We start from the raw sequence: 23,015 nt of genomic DNA on the forward strand, positions 1-23,015 counted from the left end.
CTCCTCCCCTTGGCCTCAGCCCTAGGCCAAGAGCTGCTTTGGAGAGTGATGTAGAGCTGCCTATTTCAACCCTGAACCAGAGAGCAGCATGAAAGCACCTTGGTCCAGGGTTCTTAGGGGTCAGAGTTAAGGTTACATGTTTGCTGCAAGAGGGACGTGCGTTGAGAGACTGATGTATGCTGTGGAGTGGGAATGAGGAAGAGCTTCATTGTTGACTTTCCAAGGTTTTGAGATTATATAGGTGGAACAGGCATTTGCGGAATGGGGGGCGGGGCTGCACTTCTGGGCAACTGAGCCTTGTATCCATCTGGACAGATCCATCTCAATCCTCTTTTAGCTCTTCAAGGGTGTGGGAAGCTTACAGGAAGAAGTAAAGGGTGCAGGGCATAACCTAACCTAATTGGCCCAGGTTCTGGGTATTAAAAGAGGAGAAAAACAGTGGGGGCCTGGAATAGGGGAGGGAGGCTACTCTTCTGCTGGAGCCTTTATTTTAAAAGCCATTGGATAAACCCCACAGGGTTCATCTGATTTATTATTAGGCCCTGGTCAAGAGAAGGATAGTTGTTATACGCTATGTTAGGGCAGGCGCTGTGTGTGGTTAGGGGGGTGGAACGCACCTATAATAATAGTGTTTTTTAAAACATGTAATAAAACTTTCGTTACAGCACACAACTTCGAAAGTCTCTGCCTCAGGCATTTCTAAGACACCTGCCATCTTGTGCATTATGGTGTAAGCCTCCCCTCTTTTATGCTGAGGTAAATTAGGAGTACTGTAATTCCATTGCCTCCATTGGAGTTGTACTAGTCTTCTGTTTTCCCCTGAGGAAATTCAAATTCCTCTGTCTTATCAGACTGTCAAGATGGGAGCTTGCAAATTATTCTCCCACTCTGTTTTCAACACGGTTATACAAACTAATTGGGGACTGAAGTTCATAAAATTGAACATTTCTCAGTTACAGTAAGTCCAGTGCTTAAGTTGCAGTATGGTGCTGCACCGCTTTCTCTTTGTCCTTCAAACCACTGCAAAGGGATTTCCAATGCGTAGAAAGCATCAGAATGTGAATGGCCTGTCAGCTTGTTCTTCATTGAAATCCCTTTCATTATGTGTTTGTGTTTGTTTTGTTGAATTTTTTTTATTTTGTTTTTCCTGTAGTGGAAAAATTGTACGTGTAATTGGTTGCTTATCAGATTGGTGTTCATAAAATCGGGGCTCCACCATATTAAAATCCTCATCAAGCAAATGCTTAAGTGATTGCATAACTTTATGCTTTAATTCCCTTGAAGTCAATGACACTATTCATGGGCATAAATGTTTTACAGGATTGTTGCCTTGCTCTTCCATACAGTTAGATGTGGTGGTCACAATATCTTCTGTGCTACACTACACTATTTACTTTCAGATAAAAATCCACTTAAATGAGCTGAAAGAAGTTTTCTGTCTGAAGAAATTACTTTTAACCTTCAACACCTCTCTAGAGATGTGGCCTTAAATGTCATATTCCTGGATTATGGTGAAGATGCATTCAAGAGCCTGTAGTTCCTTAGTGTTTTCCTGTACAGCGATCCCAAGTTGCTTAGACCATCAATGAACAAACCTCAATGAACAAACACTCAAAGAGGCTTCAGAAACCCTGCATCACAATAGGGCCTCTCATTACCTGATCGCATACCGGTGGTCCATGTGACATTCCAAGCTACATTCTTCCCACTGTTACATCATTGTAATCCCATTGACCCCTTTTATGGGATTGCATGAAGGTGAATGTCAGCAGAATGTGACTCATGAGTCATAAGCAATGACACTGAAGAAGTGTGCTTTGACGGTAACCATAGTTTCAGCACAGTATGCAGCAATCTCCATGACTGGGTTTTTTAAGCTGAAATTTAACACTGCTCCTCCAGTGTGACTGGGTAAATGAGATTAATTGTGCAGTGCTGGCTTACGTTTAAATGGAGGATTCTCTATTTGTCAAATACTCGATGGACATTTATAAAATTCTCTATTGCTGCAGACAAGAGGACTTGCTGCTAGAAAGAATAGGAGGAAGGCTGGAGAATTGCACCAACACCAGGAAGAGGCAGCTCTGAGAAGAATGGACAGGCCTGTCACCAGAGCTGATCCAGAGAACAGAAGGGTGTGCTCTCTGCTGGGAGCTAAGATCTGGGATGTGGACCTGAAGCTGAAGAGGATTCTAGTGGGAGTGGGAAATAATCCACTGATTGTTCTTCACGTGGGAACAAATGATACTGTTAGATTGTTGCTAGAATGCATCAAGGGAGACTATGGTAGGCTGGGCAAGATGCTTAAAGAAATGGAGGCTCAGGTGATCTTCAGGAGAATTTTACCTGTCCCTAGAAGAGGAGAGCAAAGGCAAGAGGAGATTATGATGATCAACAAATGGCCCAGGTAATGGTGCTATAGGAGGGCTTTGGGATGTTTGACCATGGGAAGGCATTCACAGACAGACAGACTGTTCTCATGGGATGGACTCCAGTTCGGGATGGAGGTTGGCACAACTGATTGAGTTCTAAACTAGGAATTTGGAGGAGACTGTTGGGAGATGCTCATGTAATCTCCATGCCTGATTCTAATGTTGAGTGGGAGGAAAATCAAGTAAGGGAGGATACAGCAATGGAGAAAGGAACAACCGAGGGTAGGAGAACGAACTTTCAGGAGGAAATTGCCAATACTAATGATGCTAATAGTCGGGTAGGCAACACTGACAGTAGAATGACTGTGCCTATGGGGTGAGGAATCTGGGTGAAGCCAAGCAGAAACAGCTAAGATGTCTGTACACCAATGCAACAGCCTGGGTAACAAAATGAAGGAATTAGAACTACTGGTGCAGAAAGTGAAACCAGACATTATAGGGGTAACAGAAACATGGTGGAGTCCTGACTGGCGTATGGGTATTGAAGGGTATGTGCTGTTCAGGAAAGATGGAAGTAAAGGTGATAGAATAGCATTGTATATCGATGAGGTAGACTGCAAAGAAATCAGAAGCGATGGTATGGATAAAATGGAATCTGTTTGGGCCAAAATCACTTTGGGGAAGAAAGCTAACAGAGGCTCTACTGGGATAGTGTTGGAGTGTGCTACAGACCCTGAGGATATGGATAGAGACCTACTAGTGGAGTTCCTCGGGGATTGCTCTTGGGACCAATTTTATTTAACGTTTTCATTAATGATATTGGCACAAAAAGCGGTAGTGCTAATAAAATTTGCAGATGACACAAAGTTGGGAGGTATTGCCAGTATGGAAGAGGATCAGAATATCATACAAGAAGATCTGGACAATTTTGAAAACTGGAGTAATAGAAATGGAATGAAATGTAATAGTTCAAAGTGCAAGGGCATGCACTTAGGGGCTAACAAGAAGAATTTTTGCTATAAGATGAGGAAGTATCAGTTGGAAGTGACAGAGGAGGAGAAAGACCTGGGTTCTGGTTGATCACATTATGACTACAAGCCACCAAATTGATGTGTCCATGAAAAAAGGCTAATGCAATCCTAGGATGCATCAGGCGAGGCATTTCCAGCAGAGAGGGAAATGTTAGTACCTCTACACAAGGCATTGGTGAGATCTCCTCTGGAATACTGTGTGCAGTTCTGGTGTCTCATGTTTTAGAAAGATGGATTCACACTGGAACAGGTACAGAGAAGGGCTGCTAGGATGATCTGAGGACTGGAGAACCTACCTTACAAGAGGAAACTTAAGGAACGTGGCTTGTTTAGCCTAACCAAAAAAAGACTGAGGGAAGACATGGTTACTCTCTTTAAATATAACAAAGGGATAAATAGGAGAGAGAGAGAAGAGTGATTTAAGTTAAGAGCCTAGGTTGACACAAGATCAAATGACCAACAGGTTTAGACTTCAAATTAATCATTGTAACCATGAGATGAGTGATGTTCTGGAACAGCCTTCCAAGGGGAGCACTGGGGGCAAAACACCTAACTGGCTTCAAGTTGGTAACTTTATGGAGGGGATAGTATGATGTGAGACTGCCTACAATGGCATATAGCTGATCTGCGACTGCTAGCAGCAAATATCTCCAATGGCCGGTGATGAAACACTAGATGGGGAGGGTTCTGAGTTACTGCAGTAAATTTTTTCCCAGGTTTCTGGCTGGTGGGTCTTGCCATCGTGCTCAGGGTCTAACTCAGGGGTCGGCAATCTTTTAGAACTGGTGTGCAAAGTTTACTGTAATTTAAGGTTTCGTGTGCCAGTAATACATTTTAACGTTTGTAGAAGGTCTCTGTCTATATTATATAAATAAACTATTGTTGTATTTAAAGTAAATAAGGTTTTTAAAATATTTAAGAAGCTTCATTTAAAATAAAATTAAAATGCAGATCTTATCAATTTAGTGTGATCCTTGTCTGGGGTTCTAGCCACCAGCCCCGCTCAGCCCGCCACCATTCTGGGGTTCCGGCCGCCAGCTCCTGCCAGCCGGGGTCTCAGCCGCTGGCCCCACTCAGCGCCTGCTGCCAGCCTGGGATTCCCTGGGGGTCCCCAGGCCAGCAGCAGGCACTGAATGGGGCTGGCGGCCGAGACCCCGGTTGGCAACGGGGCAACAGCCGGAACCCCAGAGCAACGGTGGGCTGAGCCGTGCAGCCCGCTGCCGCATTCCATCAAAAATTGGCTCGCGTGCCACAGGTTGCCGACCCCTGGTCTAACTGATCACCATAACTGGGGTAGAGAAGGAATTTCCCCCAGGTTAGATTGGCAGAGATCCGTGAGCATAGGCACCAACTTTTCCCGGTGATTTGAGGACGTCAGTAAGTCAGCCAGAGGTCAGGGGTTTATTACAGGAGTGAGTGGGAGAGGTTCTGTGGCCTGCCATGTACAGGAGGCCTGACTGGACGGTCACAATAGTCCCTTCTGGCCTTAAAGACTGTGAGGTACCATTAACACTTGTATAGTGCTCAACATTTTTCAGAGGGGACAGACCCCAGAGGAATGCTTGTATAGCCTACTGCTGAGTGTGTATTGCAGGACCCCCACTCCCATGCCCAATCCACAAAGGATAGGAGTCTGTCACAGCCCTAGCTAGAGAGTCTGGTCTCAGGCTGTAGCACCTTATGCTTTCAGCTCTCATAGTCTCCAGTTCATCCCCCCCAATGTGTTGGCCAAGATAGCAGCCATTGGATTTGTTACGCGTGCACTCCCCTCTGCTTGTCTACTCTTAGCCTTACTAGGGATTTTGCTGGTATAAAAAGTCAACCCCCTAAGTGGCATTGCTATACTGGCAAAGGTTTCTAGCATAGACCTGGCCTTTGTCTCGGTTCCCCACCTGTAAAATGGAGATAATTCATTTCTCCCACCCTTTGTCTGTTTAGATGATAGGCTCTTGAGCGTAGGCTCCTCTTTCTCACCGTGTATTCGTGCAGTGCTGAGTACAATGGGTCCCTGACCCCAGCTGGGGCCTCTAGGTGCAACAGTCAGGCAAATGATAAATAGTGAACGAGCTGCAAAACGAATTGAACCCCTTGATCAAAAATACCACATCTTACAAAGTAGGTCTGACAGGAGCAAGGAGGGAAAGATGAAGGCTGAATTCACTCTGGTAGCAGAGCTAAGGTCATTTGGGTCTCATAGCTGTGCATTGGCCTGTTTCCATATATTCGGGTTTCTTTTACCTATAATCTTAACTACGCAGCCTGGGTTTCAAATGGCAAGTTTCGATAACTGAAATGTGTTTTTTGTCAGGTTTCTTTTCTGTTTTTTAATACTCCTCTGTTACTGATCTGCACCATCAGCCTGCATGTAACTCTCGTCTTCGTTGGGGAGTTACGTCCCCGCCTGCTGGGGTGGAGTGGAGCCAGTGAGAGGCCTTGTGGAATTTACACAGGCAGGATGCTCAGACCGGGCTAACAGCGCTACTCTTGCAGAAAGCACCGTGGGATATTTGATGACTGCAAATGGTCAGGACTGTGGTTTTGCATTTTATCCAAATGCAGGCACCTCTGACAGCAGAGAGCTCCTTAGCAGCATGCCGAGGTGTTGGTTGTCAGGCTGGAGGGAGGTTGCTAGTGGAGTTCCTCAGGGATCACCATATTTGGGGTTGAGAGAGAAATTTCCCCTTCGTCAAATTGGCAGATCCTGGGGGTTTTTTTTGCCTCCCTCTGCAGCGTGGGACATGGGTCACTGGCAGATTTAAACTAGTGTGAATGGTGGATTCTCTGTAACTTGAAGTTTTTGAATCATGATCTGAGGATTTCAGTAACTCAGCTAAAGATTATGGGCCTATTACAAATGGGTGGGTGAGGTTCTGTGGCCTGCAATGCGCAGGGGGTCAGACTAGATGAACATGATGGTCCCTTCTAGCATTGAAATCTGAATCTCTGGTTCAGTAATGACTCAGCAGCTGATATTCTTCCCTTCTGCAGCACCCTGGGTTTTTCCTAGATCTCTGTCCCATCCTGTTTCGCTAGTGAGAGTTGATGAGATCATAGTCTGCATTGCACATAACTCTTCACAAGAGCCTATTTTACTTTTGCTGTCTATCTGTCCTCACTAAATGCAGCTGGTGCTCTTGCGTGTTGATGGAAGCAGATCCGTGGATCTACCATTAGCTGCCTCTTAGTAATGACCTATTAGGGAAGCCAACAATAACAGAACTGTCTAGACTCTAGCCCATCTGAACTCTGCTAAATTATTCCTTTGTCTTGTCTTCATTTTCTGTGTCTCTTCACAGCTGGATCATTTTGGGTGGTCTGTTGTGACCTCCAAACTCACAATTTCTGGTGTCCTTTTTCTCATGCAGAAGCTTACTTACCACATCAGGATTGAAACTTAAACTCTCCTAGTATCAGTGGGTAGCCGTGTTAGTCTGTATCCACAAAAACAACAAGGAGTCCGGTGGCACCTTAAAGACTAACAGATTTATTTGGGCATAAGCTTTCGTGGGTAAAAAAAACTCACTTCTTCAGATGCATGAGAGATATCCGCTCTGAAGTGAGGCTTTTTTTACCCAGGAAAAATTATGTCCAAATAAATCTGTTAGTCTTTAAGGTGCCACCGGACTCCTTGTTGTTAAAATCTCCTAGTCCCTCTATCTGTTGCTCCCTGTAGAACTATAGTGGTATAGCAGGCCTTTGAAGTGTGCACCTGATGCAGGGAGATAGGCATCAGATTGCAGCATTGGCTTTAAATGGATTTCACTTTGTACATGGTCCTGCAGAGTGCGGAGTATCCTAAACTCCCAGTGGTACTCAACAGAGGCTGTGGGTGCCCAGCACCTCGCAGGATTCATTTGAGATATTGCTGATGTGGGTAGGGAGGCTTTCTTTAAGAATACGAAACTGCCTGCCCACCCACCCACCCACCAATTGTTGTAGAAAAAAGACCATAGATTTGGTAGCAAAAGGTATGTAGAAAGATGAAACCTGATGATACGAGCTACAGATGCTCAGCATCTCGGACTGAGTCTGATGTAAAGTCCACTGAAGTCAGTGGGTATCTTTTCCTTCTTTCTCCTTGCCTTTAATAGGCATTTTGGATCAGGCCCACTGAGTTCATTTAGCGTTACAGGCACTGAGCACTTCTGAAAATCAGGCCCATTTCCTCTGAAATGATGTCAGCCCATGGCAATTTGAAATGGGAAACCCCCCCTCCTCCTTGATGTGTTTTTAAAAGTCTCCAATGTGTGTTAGTGATTACGTAATCAAAAGGAACAGGGCAGGAGAACAGTCAAATTCACCAGAAATGCTTAAAACAGGGGTTCTCAAACTGGGGGGTCGGGACCCCTCAGGGGGTCATGAGGTTATTACATGGGGGGGGGGGTCGCGAGCTGTCAGCTTCCACTCCAAACCCTGCTTTGAATCCAGCATTTATAGTGGTGTTAAATATATTAAAAAGTGTTTTTAATGCATAAGGGGGGGTCACACTCAGAGGCTTGCTATGTGAAAGGGGTCACCAGTACAAAAGTTTGAGAACCACTGGCTTAAATGGAGTTGATGATGAATGTGATATGAAAGGGGCAGGGTGGTGGGGGAAGGAGGAACTGGGGACAAAGGCAACTGATAAAACAGATACAAGATGAAACATACTTAGGCACAGATCCAAAATGGTATTTAGGCTTCTAAATTCCATTGAAATCGGTGGAAGTTAGGAGCCTAAATACCTTTGTTCTTTTCATGTTGTGTTGTTGCTGTCATAACCACATTCTCTGGTCCCTGATCCTGTGTGAGCAGTGAGGCCTATGTTAAACATGTTCCGTGGATAAGTAGTGGACTCAGCTCCTCGGGGAGTTCATCCTAGTACGTTTCACCAATGCTAAATTAACTGGTGCAGTGAACAAAAGGGGTTGAGCTGTAAGGGGATTGAGGGGACTGATTCCATTCACCAGCAGTGAAGGGAAAGCCAGCTTTGAGAGCATCTGGGTACCACATAGTACTTCCTTTGCATTGTGTAACTTACAGTTGTTTTGCTCTGGATCTGTGATGGAACAGGGAGGTATGTTTGCCATGAAGTCTTTGCTGCTTGTTCGTAAGCCTGCAGCGTACTAGCAAAGAACTTGATCTTGCAAGTCCCCCGCGTGCATGGGCTTTCCGATGCCTCCGTTGGGTTTTCTGCCCATGGAGGGGTCACCAGCGTACACCCCAAAATTTGTTTTTAACGCAGCCAAGTAAAGAACAGCAAAGGATGATGCGTCTTTAGCAGAAGACTCTTGGGAGTGGCATTTGGTTTTGATTAGCCAGTAGGTTCCACTCCTTGTTTGACTCTTGATCGAACAAGCTGAACTGGCTGCTTATTTCCATGAAACAAAGTTCCCCGCCCTTCAGTCTGCTTGGGGATCCCAGGAGCTGCAATTAGGACAGGCCTGAGGGTTAGTTTGGGCAGTGTCAACCCTACGCAAGAACTTTTGTAAACAGGTCTGTGAAAGGACAGTTTTGCAACCAGTGATGTAAATTCTGCATCTGTGCTGGTTGCAGCTGAAATCCTGATGCTTGGAGTGTTTGCTGTTAAGCTGGGGGATTGAGAATCAACATCTATTTATGTTTTAACCTCTGAAGCTACTCTTGATTCTGAGAAATACACAGGCTTTTCGAGGAAGTAATTTATGTCTATTTTCATCTGCAGAGTTTAGAAAGGGGTTCCTGAAATGCAAATGTTTCAGGTTTGAGTGGAGGAAGAGAACTTTTCACACTCATAACAAAAAGAGAGTCATCTTTATATGGTTTCGCTGGCTCATCTTGTAGCAATAGTGAGATTTGTATCATGCTTAATGAAGCTAATAATACTTTGCAATTGTTTATGGCATTTCATTTAAGAATCTCAAAGTGCTTTCCAAGATGGATATTATTTACCTCCTTCAGTAGATGGAGACACCAAGCTGTAGAGAATTAAAGGCCTAAATGTTTCAAGTCTCTACTAATTTTGGTGTCTCCTTTTCCAGGAGCCCAGCTTGAGACAGCTAGGCCCAGACTTGTTAGATTGCTTAACGCCTGCTTTGCGTGTTGACTTCAGTCAGAACTTTGGGGGCTGGACACTTCTGAAAATCAGCTGATTCAAGTTGGACACCCAAAATTAACAGAGGCTTCTGGCATAAGTGACTTGACCAACATCACAAAGCAAGGCATTGGCAGAGACAGCAGCAGAACCAGGATCTCCTGATTCCCACTCGAACCACTGGACAACGTTGCTGGAGGAACTTTCCATTTGAGGAATGCTCTGTTGCTGTGAGCTATGTGGGGCTCGGTCTGGTAGACTAATGATTAGCTCTCTGCGTGGTTGTGCTGTAGATTCTAGGGCTGTTGGAACTTCTGCTGTCCCTGTCCTGGGGTTGCAGAAGGATATGGTTCCATGCAGAACCTGTCAGGAGATGGGGAAACTCGTGCAGAATTGTCTCTGGAGCTGTGTAGGGCTGGACTGTGAAACAGCGAGGCTGTCACCACTCACCCCTGTGGTCAGGATGGGTCAGGGCAGCACAGTGACACCTCAAGCAGGAACAGCAGAAGAAGTGACCTGTCCCCGTGCTACTCGGGATTTGGTTTTAGGTTCAATGTAAAAGGAAGTATTTTGGAGCGTGTGACCATATTGTTGCTCATTTTGGGAGGGGAGTCTGATCCAGGTGTAATGAAACCACTGACATGATCCAATCAGGGTAGGCCCTGACATGACCATGGACAGAGTAGGCCCACTGTTCCGTGAGGAGGGAGAAACAGTAACAGGAAACTTGGAAATGGCAGAGATGCTTAATGACTTCTTTGTTTCGGTCTTCACTGAGACATCTGAAGGAATGCCTAACATAGTGAATGCTAATGGGAAGGGGGTAGATTTAGAAGATAAAATAAAACAAGAACAAGTTAAAAATCACTTAGAAAAGTTAGATACCTGCAAGTCACCAGGGCCTGATGAAATGCATCCTAGAATACTCAAGGAACTAATAGAGGAGGTATCTGAGCCTCTAGCTATTATCTTTGGAAAATCATGGGAAACAGGAGAGATTCCAGAAGACTGGAAAAGGGCAAATATAGTGCCCATCTATAAAAAGGGAAATAAAAACAACCCAGGAAACTACAGACCAGTTAGTTTAACTTCTGTGCCAGGGAAGATAATGGAGCAAGTAATTAAGGAAATCATCTGCAAACACTTGGAAGGTGGTAAGGTGATAGGGAATAGCTAGCATGGATTTGTACAGAACAAATCATGTCAAACAAATCTGATAGCTTTCTTTGATAGGATAACGAATCTTGTGGATAAGGGAGAAGTGATGGATGTGGTATATCTAGACTTTAATAAGGCATTTGATACGGTCTCGCATGATATTCTTATCGATAAACTAGGCAAATACAACTTAGATGGGGCTACTATAAGGTGGGTGCATAACTGGCTGGATAACCGTACTCAGAGAGTTGTTATCAATGGTTCCCAATCCTGCTGGAAAGGCATAACAAGTGGGGTTCCGCTGGGGTCTGTTTTGGGACCGGCTCTGTTTAATATCTTCATCAATGACTTAGATATTGGCATAGAAAGTACACTTATTAAGTTTGCAGATGATACCAAACTGGGAGGGATTGCAACTGCTTTGGAGGACAGGGTCATAATTCAAAATGATCTGGACAAATTGGAGAAATGGTCTGAGTTAAACAGGATGAAGTTTAACAAAGACAAATGCAAAGTGCTCCACTTAGGAAGGAAAAATCAGTTTCACACATACAGAATGGGAGGAGACTGTCTAGGAAGGAGTACGGCAGAAAGGGATCTAGAGGTTATAGTGGACCACAAGCTAAATATGAGTCAACAGTATGATGCTGTTGCAAAAGAAGCAAACATGATTCTGGGATGCATTAACAGGTGTGTTGTGAGCAAGACACGAGAAGTCATTCTTCCGCTCTACTCTGCACTGGTAAGGCCTCAACTGGAGTATTGTGTCCAGTTCTGGGCACCGCATTTCAAGAAAGATGTGGAGAAATCGGAGAGGGTCCAGAGAAGAGCAACAAGAATGATTCAAGGTCTAGAGAACATGACCTATGAAGGAAGGCTGAAAGAATTGGGTTTGTTTCGTTTGGAAAAGAGAAGATCGAGAGGGGACATGATAGCAGTTTTCAGGTATCTAAAAGGGTGTCATGAGGAGGAGGGAGAAAACTTGTTCATCTTAGCCTCTAAGGATAGAACAAGAAGCAATGGGCTTTTAAACTGCAGCAAAGGAGGTTTAGGTTGGACATTAGGAAAAAATTCCTAATTGTCAGGGTGGTTAAACACTGGAATAAACTGCCTAGGGAGGTTGTGGAATCTCCATCTCTGGAGATATTTAAGAGTAGGTTAGATAAATGTCTATCAGGGATGGTCTAGACAGTATTTGGTCCTGCCATGAGGGCAGGGGACTGGACTCGATGACCTCTGAAGGTCCCTTCCAGTCCTAGAATCTATGAATCTATCAATGAATAATCTGGCTTGCAAATCAGCCATCGTTTTAGTGGAAAGGCAGCATAGTGAAGCCAGGTTTTTATACGTATTACTGGGAGGTGTCTCACTATATGAGCTTTTCATGACTCCATTAGCCTGGGCAAAATCACGGCATGTGCCAAGGAAACCCTCACTTCCCCCAAGCTTTGCTGTTGTCACTAGGATTTTAGCCAATAAAGTGAAGAACTTCAGGGCTTTCATCTTCCCTCTTCATTATGGGTAACCGTCTTCCTTTTATAATCTCATCTCATCCTCCGTGCACCATAGCAGCAGCATCCTAAATTTCGTGTTGATGGCTCTAATTGGCCCATTATCCTCCAGCCAGCAGAGTTCTGTTTTGTTGTTTGTTAGTTTAACTCATGTCCGGATTTGCTGGCATTCCAAATTAAATTCCATGGCTTGTGTCCAGAAACCTATTTGGGGTCAGGGGAAACCAGTGCAAGTGTCCACGTTTCCAGTGAACACTACAGATGTTCAGTTGTTTCTCAGCCTCTTTGCATTTTGCACGGTTGGTCAGCTCTAGCTTCCTTCAAGTTAGTTGCCTGGCAAGCTTTTTTTGGTCTACTGTCCCTGAAGACCACTGGGGTCAGTGCTTACAGTGTGCACGGAAGGAGGAGGTTTCAAATTAAAAATAAAACTCGAGGCGGGTTGTTGAGGGGTGCACTTTCAGCACTGCCTTACCAATGATGCTGAGCCTGATTATGCTGTAACCCCCCATTTTTTTCAAACCACTTTAATGTTGGATTCTCTGAAACGTGAAGTCTTTAAACCATCATTTGAGGACATCAGTAGCTCTGCCAGAGGTTAGGGCTCTATGACAGGAGTGGGTGAGCGAGGTACTGTGGCTGGCAGTGTGCAGGAGGTCAGACTAGAAGATCATGATGGTCCTTTCTCACCTTAAAGTTTGAGTCTAAAACACTCACTGGGATTGTGGTAGCTATTCATTTGGGAACAAAACTGAAGCACTGATCCTGATCAGGCTGCGGGATGCGGCGGCCAGCACATCCCTCGGCCCCCGCCGCTTCCCGCAGCCCCCATTGGCCTGGAATGGCGAACCACGGCAGGTGGGAGCTGCAATTGGACCAAATCTGCGGACGCTGCAGGTAAACAAACCGGCCCGGCCCACCAGCGGATTTCCCTGTCGGGAAAAGGTTGTTGATTCCTGTCCTAGGCTAATACCTTAAGCACTGGACTAGCCTTTCTCTGATTGGTTTTACACTGGTGTTATTCCATGAACTTTATTGGAGTTCTGGGTTTACACTGGTTTAACTGAAAACAAACTAGCCTTTTGTGCAGTGCATTAACTCCAGGCTAACTCTGATTTAGGAAACTGCAATTGGTTTGCGGTGGGAGAGGGAAGAAAAGAATCACTCTTTGTAGAAAAACAACCACAAAGTCTCTCTCAAATCCCTGCTAGTTCCATTTGTGCACAGTTCTGTGCAGAAAGAGGACTACCCAAGGATTAAAGGTTTAGATAAATTGCTGCTGTGGTAATAGACAGAGAGATGGCTGCATGCAGGCGCGTGCACACCGTTTTTCTAAAGACTGGGTGCTTTTTGGGTGGTTATTTTTCAGATTTTAATTAGTGCTAAATATGGCCCTGATCCAGCCAAGCACTTAAGCACGTGAATAGTCCTATGGGGGCAGATCCTCAGCTGCTGTAAAATTATTGAAGTCAAAGGTAACGTTAAGCACATGCTTAAGTGCATTGCTGGATTGACCCCTGAATGTCTGGAGCAGGCACTTCCTTCTTAGAGGAACTACACCAGCCTGATCCAAAACCCATTGAACTCAATAGGAGTCTTTCATTTGGTTGAGACCCAGACTCCATGCAGACTCTTGAAGTGTACTCATTCTAGTAAACCCCCTAGTCCATGGTGCACTTGATCTGCTCCTCATCAGCTCACTGCACCCCTTCCCTCTTCATCTCTTTGTTCATAGACTTTAAGGTCAGAAGAGACCACCATGATCATCTAGTCTGACCTGCACAACGGAGGCCACAGAATCTCACCCACCCACTCCTGTAACAAACCTCTAACCTATGCCTGAGTTATTGAAGTCCTCAAATCGTGGTTTAAAGACCTCCAAGATGCAGAGAATCCTCCAGCAAGTGACCCGTGCTCCACGCTGCAGAAGCATGTTGCAAGAAGCATTCTAGATTTTAGTTCCAAAATCCACTTGTTCCTCACATGCGGAAGAGCAATAAGGAAATGGCTTGCACGTGGGAGCAGCAGTTTTTCTTTTTGACTCGCTGGTTGCTGTATGAGTCATTTCAGAACTTCTTTAATGTTGGGCTGTTCCTGTTCGTTGGTGTATTTTTGTACTGTGGCAAGCTTCCCTAAAACAAAACAGCCTTGTCAATGCACTTCAATCCTGATCTGCAACACCGTCTTCCGGGCCTCTTCAGCGCAGACGCGGTTGATAGTGCTGACACTTGGGTGGTTCTGTGATATGAACAAATGTCCTTTGGAGGTTAGGAAGAGACAGGCCTTCTCTTGGAACTGCAGGTGCATTTACAGCGATATCTCCACTGGTGGAAAGTTCGTAGTGCATTCTGTGTTCTCCTAGGGTAATCATTGGTGAGGGTGTATTATAGGGTTCAACTCTGTGTCCCATCCACAGAGGATATGTGTCAGTTACAGCCCTCAGCTAGAGAGCCGTGGCTCTTTAGCTCATGTTTTTAGGTCTGGAGGACCCTGGTTCAGTCCCTGATGTGTCAGCCAAGAGGGCGGCCACTGTTTCACTAGCAGAAATTGGACTCCACCATTCCACATTTAAGCCCCATTTGTCCGTGGTGGTGTTTATTATTATTGCCCATGGTGCACATTGGCAGGTTCATAATAGGGCTGGTTGAAATAGGGTGAATGAAACTTCTTGTTTTTGTTGGGGGGAGCGGGACTTTTTTGTTTTGTTTTTTAGAAATCGGAGGGTTTTTGTGGAAAAACACCTGATATGTTTTCTTCAAAATTTTCTGTTTTTTTTTTTTTTTTTTTTTTTTAATGAATCTGGAAAACAAATCACCCTTTTTTTGTTGTTGTTTAAAAAAAAATTATGAAAAATTCCAAGTCCTTTTCATTCTAAAAGTTTAGAAAAGAAGAATTTTTCAGTGACTCAAAATTTTATTTTGAAAAATTTCAGTTTTCACACATCCCCCCTTTTTAGTAATTTCTCCGACCACCCCCTTTTTCAGTGGCAACACAGAAAAAGGGAATGTGAGGGGTTAAAAATAAATTTTTAATATAATATAATCTGAATAAATATTTCTTTTCTAAACCTACAGAATGAAAATAACGGAATTTTGACTGCTGTATTGAGCAGGCATGGCCTATGCAGAGGTTAGGACATACTGCATGTTTAGTAGAATCCTGCCAGACCCGTCCTGTTGCAGAATTGCTCATCATAAAATTCAGCCCCACACAGTGCTGGGGAGAGGAGCCAGTGCTGTTTTTGAGCTTAGGCCCCAAAACCCCCTGGATTCGATGAAAAGATTCCCAGGGTCTTGTGACCAGCCACTACGTGGTTTCACGCTGTTCCCTGTGTGTGTCCATTTCTTGCCTCTTTCTTCTCAGCACTGCAGATAATGTCTCAGTATTTTCTCATAGCATTAGGGTTTTGCGTGCTAGATCTTTCGCACCATCACAGTTGGGTGGATTTCATAGTACAGTTTCTTTCTTGGTTGCAGTGTTTGACTCTTGGTGGGGGAGTCTGGATGTTTGTTGGAGACACTTGCTTATTCTAAAGAGCTTTCCAAGAACCTACCTTCATCCAGTCTCTCTGGTTTTAATAGCTGGAATTTTGCCAATGGAGGAACCTGCAGCTGGATTCAGAGGATATGATAATAGGTATAGGCACTTTAAAAAGGAGCAGGGTGGTTTCAGACTAAATAGGGCTTGAATCCAGCAAAATTTCCTCCCCACCCCCATCTGCCGCTAGACAAGCAGTTTATTCCCCCATCCCCAGTGGATTCCGTGGGCTCCCTGGATCGAACTCTGGTTGCCCACTGACTCTAGCTCCCCTCCAGCCACCAGTCGCGGTTCCTGTCTTAAAACATCTCTGAAAAGAAATGAAAGCAGGGAAAAGGGAATCCTCCTCCATGCTGGGGAGCTAAGGGGAGAAGCCTGTGCTGTACAATACTTAACTTCAAAAAGAGCATCTGTGCGGTGAATGCTTTGCATTTCTATCCTCCGCTAGCACTGTGTGTACACGATGGTGCTTTGGGGTAGAAGTTATTTAGCATGCTACACTCATCCTCTTCTTTTGCAGATGACGAGGAAGCGCTTAACTCTATTATGAAGGATCTGGCAGCACTGGGCAAATGCGGGGGACTGCTGGACAGCAACAGGAACAAAACCACCGTTTACTCTAACAAACAGGTGAGCTACCTCCAGAATCCCATCGGCATGGCTGGCTCACTCTGCGGAACTCTTAGAAATCTGGGCATGGCGTCAGTCACTGCATTGAGAAATGTGATTATTCATTCAGGTGCCATAGGAGGGCATGGCTCTCTATGAACAGTTAAAGAGAAAACAGGCTCCCTGCTTCAGAATTTGTGCAGTCTAAGATAAGTACAGATGCAACACAATGCAATAACTGGCAACTCCCACCAGAACAGGAAATTAAGAGCTGTGGGCCTGATTCTCAGAGGTGCTGAGTACCTGCAACTCCACAAACAGTTAATGGCAGCTGTGGGTGCTCAGCACCTCTGAAAATCAAATCACTTTACCTACGTGCCAACAATCAACGAATGCATTAGATGTAAAACCAGTGATCTGGAAACCTGGTGCATCATAAAACTGTGTGCTGTTTAAAACAGTAACTCTTCACTTAGAAGTTGAATTCAGTCTGCAGCTCGTAGGTGATAGGATATTCTGTCTTGTTAAAATCGGGCAGGGTTAGTGCAATTCTGTTTCAAAAAGAAGGTAAATATGAGGCCTAATTCTGAAGCTCCCATGGACTTCAAGGGCAGGCATATATTGATTAGTTTTCCTTAATAATAATAATATTTGTATTACTGTAGAGCCTAGGAGCCCTAGTCGTGACCAGGACCCTATTGTGCTAGGCACTGTACAAATAAAGAGCAAAAAGATGGTCCCTGTCCCACAAGCTTCTCTCTCATTATTTGTGTCTTGATAGTGTGGACTGAGCCAGCACTGCACAGACACACGGTAGGAGTCATTCCCTGCCCCAAGGAGCTCTCCGTCTAAACAGGCAGGACCGACTAAGAGTAGGAGAAAGGAAAGTTGTCCCCATTTTACAGAAGTGGAAACTAAGGCACAGAGATGAAGTAAATTTTTTCTCCCAAAGTCTCGCACACATACTGTGGCATAGCTAGGAATTGGACCTAGCTCACATGCGTCCTAGCCAAGCGTGTTCACCACAAGACCATCCTTCCATCCCTTTATTAATATTGTGTTGAATAAAGCTCTTGCTTACCAGGTTATGGATGTTGTAATTCTGAAAAGATGAGCCAGTCAAGTAAACTGAGTTTAGGATGTCAGCTAGCTATGTCATTTGTCGTAGACCTGTTCTACCTCATATATTTTCTTAAGGGCTGAAATAAAAGCATGAGAGTGACAGGTATTCAGCACACTTTTACAAGAAAAGGCCACTTTTATATGGGTCCTGAATATGGATGTAGGTATCTAAGTTTAGGCTCCTAATTCTAAGGTAGATCTAATATGCTATTTGGTCTGTGTGCAGAATATACAGTAGAGATTTCTCAAACTGCAGCTTGAGCAAGAGAGGAAATTTTTGTGCACTCAGTTTATATAATTGTTTAAGTAACTAGAAGTCATAAGAAATGGACAGCCATGGAAGAAATACTTCAGCAAATCCACATGGTTGTCCATTTCTTCTAGTGCTGTGGCGAGGCAGTAGGTTGTAATTAATTTCATGCTGATTGAGTGGTTATCAAGTAAGGAGAAAAAAAAAATCATCATTTACAATTTTCATGACGTGTTTTCATGACGTTGGTACCTATACAAACATTTGTGAATGCATTAGAGAAAAATCCTTTCCGGTAGTCCCTCTAGAGTTTGAAACAGACATACGCATGTGCATCTGCGTGTATCTATAACGTGCAGCCTGGGTGTAACAGCTGTCCAAATGAATCACTGCAGTTGTTCAGCTTGTATTGAAGAGAGTCCAAGATGTTTACAGAAGTGACTGGGAAACTCAGGGTTGGCTCCCTACAGCTGCAATAGAATCAGACGATCCAGCACAGGTCAGGATGGCTTGGAGTTGAACATTTTATGCAAGATGATGGGTGGAGAGCAAAGCAAGCCATGTTGGGATGTTTTGAAGATAGCCTACATTCAGAGGATTTTTCTTAAGTAATGTATTTCTTCTACAAAGGCAGAAAATTCTTAGCTGTCATTGAGACAGTATATACAATTGTATAGTAGTATTCGCCCAGCTGAAAGCAAGGAGAATACCAGTATTCGTTGGGTGAATACTGAAAAATGGAAGCTATAAAACAGAGCGAGAATTTTGCAAGTGTGCTTGTATATATGCACACACACACACCCTACCTTAATTTATAAAGCAGTCTGTTTATATCGGGGTGGGCAAACTTTTTGGCCCAAGGGCCACATCTGGGTATGGAAATTGTATGGCGGGCCATGAATGCCCATGAAATTGGGAGTTGGGGTGTGGGAGGGGGGTGAGGGCTCTGGGGTGGGGCTGAGGATGAGGGGTTGGGGATGCAGGAGGGTGCTCTGGGCTGGGACCAAGGGGCTCAGAGGGCAGGAGGGGGATCAGGGCTAGAGCAGGGGGTTGGGGTGCAGGCTCTGGGATGTGCTTACCTCAAGCAGCTCCCAGAAGCAGCAGCATGTCCCCTCTCCCCCTTCTACGCATAAGGGCAGCCAGGGGGCTTTGCACGCTGCCCCGTCTGCAAGTGCCGCCTCTGTAGTTCCCATTGGCTGCGGTTCCTGCCAACGGGAGCTGTGGGGGTAGCGCTTGGGGCGGGGGCAGCTTGCTCAGACCCCTGGTTGCTCCTATGCATAGGAGCCAGAGCGGGACATGCCGATGCTTCCAGGAGCCGTGTGGAGCCGGGCAAACCCCAGCCCCCACTCTCCGGCAGGAGCTTGAAGGCCAGATTAAAACATCTGAAGGGCCGGATGTGGCCCCTGGGCCGTAGTTTGCCCACCCCTGTTTTATATTGTAGTTCAGTTGCCTGATATCAGAGAATGATACAACACCCACGAGGTATTACATAGCAGCACATCCAGATAGAAATGTTTGTTTTTGAGTGTTTGTTTTTTTTTTTTTTTTTTTTTTAAATCAAATTTTCCATGGAAAGTAAACTTTTTTTTTTTTGAAGAATTTCATTTAGTCAGCAGGACAATTTTCCATTAAAAAAAAAAAAAAGTTTGGATGAAAATGTTTCACCTTTTTCTGTGTGTCTTTCACAAGGCAGGAGTACTTGGTTTGTGGAACAAACATTACAGGAAAGGATGCTATAATATTTGTATATTTGTACACCCCCTATACCCATTCAACAAGGTTCTCTTGACACCTCTCGTCCCATTTCCTCTGACATTAGCTAAACTCATTCCTTAACTAACATTCACTTAATTCCAGAACCTGCCTGATATGACTATTAAGATTGTGCAAAAATAGGAAGTCGTGTGTGCATATGCATTTTCATGTGTGCAACACAAAATTTCATCTTTAAAATACTCAGTTTTTTGTTCCAGGGCCTTTCACAGGGAGAAATTTTCTGGAGACAAAATGTTCATAGATTGCTGGTTTTCTTGTCAAACCATGTGAAAACGTGCTGGTTTTTTTACATTTCTATGTGAAACTGGGTCTTGGTGCAGCACTAAATTTTGAATTTCAAATGCTGTGCTGATGGGATAAGCTATAAAAGGGAATAATAATATATAGCTATGATCCTTTCCAGCCATAGAGCTCATTATCCCCATTTTTCAGAGGAGGAAACTGAGGCATGTGAGTGGGAAGTGGCTTGCCCAAGGTCATGCATTAGCAGCAGAGCTGGGAATTGAACCTAATTCCGGGCTTTATCCACTAGGTTGCACTACCTCCTTGGTTTGTAGGAGAAGGAAGGTAAAGACATTTTGGGAGAAGAAGAAACATAAGGAGGCAAGAGATGGGGAACATAATATTAAAAATAATAATAAATGAGATCTTTTGGAAAGGATATAGCCCTTTCTTGCTTCTGGGTATAACCCCCAACCTCTAAGAAATGGGGGATTTAGAAGAAACTTTCCCTGGGGACAAATTTCCCTTTTAACTGCTGTTAAATGGTTTCATCCTGTGAAGCAGTTAATATTGGCCACTGACAGGCATGATGCTGGACTTACTGGACCACTGGTCTGATCCAGTCTGGTGACTCCTGTGGTCGTATAACACAGAAAGAGAATGAGAGAAGGAAGATAGGAACCAGAAATTGAAAATAGTGTAGAGAAAGATGCACGGGGATCTGTTACAGGAACGAAAAGAGGGAGGAAAAAACTGGAGTAAAGCCAGAAGGGGAAGGAAGGTTAAAACAAAGCAAGGGGGAGAGAGAATGAGTTATAAATTTTTTAAAAGCGATTATTTGTGGATTGCCATTGTTGCAATTCAATACAACAGATGATACACACTTATTATAACAATAACTTCTGCAGTAGAACCTTAGAGTTACGAACTGACCAGTCAACCCCACACCTCATTTGGAACCGGAAGTACACAATCGGGCAGCAGCAGAACCCCCTCCCCTCCTCTCAAAAAAAGCAAATGCTGTACAATACTGTGTTAAACTTAAACTATTAAAAATATAAAGGGAAAGCAGCATTTAGTTTCACAGCTGTATGAAGTCAATGTTCAACTGTAAACTTTTGAAAGAACCCTAATGCTTTGTTCAGAGTTACGAACAACCTCCATTCCTGAGGTGTTTGTAACTCTGAGGTGCTATTGGACTTCTTACATAGTGCTTTTCAACAGTAGATATCGAAGCATGTTACAAAGGAGGTTGGTCTGTTATCCCCATTTTACAGATGGGGAAACAGGCACGTGGAAATTAAGTGACTTGCCCCCGTTCACCTCCGAATCCAGTGGCAAAGATGGGAATAGAACCCAGGCCTCCTGGGTCCCAGTCTAGTGCTCTAGCCACTAGCTGTCGCTGACCCATACGCTTCACGTTGTGCCTTCCTTTACACTGCAAAGCTTTGGGAGAGGTATGGATGCATGACAATCTTGCACCCTGACCTAGTGGGTGTAGTCTATGGGGGAGGAGATGTTGGGTACAATTTTCCAAGCCCAGATCTTAGTGCTTTGTGCTGTATAATTCTAAAATACCAGGATAGTACAGAGAGGCTAACCCATTATCTGCCTTTCTCCAAGCAGGCCACTTCCAATAGACCTCATCTTACCATGGGCTTCTGAGCTAACCACAGATTGTGCCTTCCCATGTGGAGGGAAAGGGCTGAGATGAACATGGAGTGACAAAAAACTAAGTTGTTGAACAACCTGGCAACTAGATGTGCGGGGGATCCATGCAGATAATTCCTAATGCCAAGAATTAGTCATGTCCTATTGTGGTTTAGGGACATGGTCCAGATGTCTGGATTATAACGTTTTGTTGCTAAAAACAGGGGTAAGTGTAGAACAAATCCAAGCAAAGTGTAAGTGAATGAGTTAGTTGTGGAGCCCCCTTGTCTGTGTTGGAAGATCGAGGTCAGTTTGTTTGGGTTCGCGATTTAGAAGTGAACCCATCGCTTCTTGGATTTACAAAGTGTAACTAGAACTGTACCAGTTGAATGCAGCAGTGCCCAGTGAATTCCTGAACTAGTGAATAGAAAAAGAGGAAAACAATATCCCCTGCCCCCTATCAGGCAGTACATGAAGGAGCCACCCACCAACTAATAGAGAAACCACCACAAGGGAAAAGAGACGGAAATCAGACTGGAACTTTGAGCAGAGCAATAACAGAGCTTTTATAGAGAGTTTTTCGTCTGGACATTTCAAGCGCTTTACATACATGGGTCAATATCATTATCACCATTTGACAGGAGGGGAAACTGAGGCAGAGTAATCTGTCCTAGGTCAGACAGCAGGGCAGTGGCACAGCTGGGAATAGAATGCTGGTCTCCGAGGCCAGCACAACAGTGTACAGTAAGGGGAAGAGAATTCCAGAGTTCTGGGGCTTTAACTGTGATGGTCCTGCCTGAATGGTCCTGCCTGTGAGGGTCCTGTCTGAAATTTTAACATCAGAGTCAGCAGCTCCATACCCACAGTGCCACAGTGGGATGTGAAGCAAGAGGCACTCCCTCCTGTGGCCTAAATTATTGAAGGCTTTAGGCCAAGATTGTCAAGGGACTCATGATTTCCGGTGCCCAACTGTTGATGCCTTTAAGGGGTCCAGATGTTCAGAGGCTGGGACTCCCTGTAAGGTGCACTCCAGATCAGTGGTCACTTTTATGAATAGTGGCTTTAAAAAATAACAGTACATATAGGATCAGATGAAACACCCTACTTCCGAACAGTGCCAAACTTTGTGGAGGTGGTGGCTGGCTAGAAAACTGAACCAAAGGGTGATTCAGAATTTGGCAAATGGCACTGTTTAGAACAGGTTGGTCCAACACCTTTGAACATGCCTAAATTTGTGGGAGAGGGGGCAACTGGAAAATTTGCAAAATGGAGCCCCCGTTGGCTGAACCAAACCCTCACATCTGAATGTTCTTGAAACTCAACCCAGATCTACCTTAAGTCTGTTTAAGGCTTCCATTACTGTAGTATCTGAGCACCTCACAATCTTTAGTGGGTTTATCCCCAACACCCTGGGAGACAGGGAAGTGCTTTTATCCCTATTTTACAGACGGAGAATTGAGTCACAGACAGGCTAAGGATGGGATTCACTTAGGCACCTTAGTCCCATTGCAATCAAGGGGATTTAAATACCTTTGTGAATCCCACCCTCAGTGATTTGCACCAGGTCTAGTGGGAAGTCTGTGCTAAAGCATGAAATTGAATCTAAGTCTGTCACCTGGGCCAGTACCCTAACACTGGACCATTCTTCCTCTGAGCTTTGCGTATTGGACCCATCTCTGACTTAGAGTAAGACTTTGAATCATGCTCACTGCGCTATTTGTTTAATGC

At 44.5% G+C, this 23,015-nt stretch overlaps 1 protein-coding gene across 3 annotated transcripts in view; it reads left to right on the forward strand.

Annotated features, from left to right (window-relative positions):
- Positions 1-23,015, forward strand: part of LOC128830798 (mitogen-activated protein kinase kinase kinase 3-like) — a 120,608-nt gene that overhangs the window by 41,885 nt on the left and 55,708 nt on the right. For all 3 annotated transcript variants that reach the window (XM_054016582.1, XM_054016583.1, XM_054016584.1), the window contains exon 3: positions 16,179-16,288. In XM_054016582.1, the coding sequence (XP_053872557.1) occupies positions 16,179-16,288 (110 nt within the window). The remainder of the gene's footprint in view (positions 1-16,178; positions 16,289-23,015) is intronic.

Source organism: Malaclemys terrapin, chromosome 2, assembly GCF_027887155.1.
Source record: "Malaclemys terrapin pileata isolate rMalTer1 chromosome 2, rMalTer1.hap1, whole genome shotgun sequence".
Lineage (NCBI taxonomy): Eukaryota > Metazoa > Chordata > Testudines > Emydidae > Malaclemys > Malaclemys terrapin.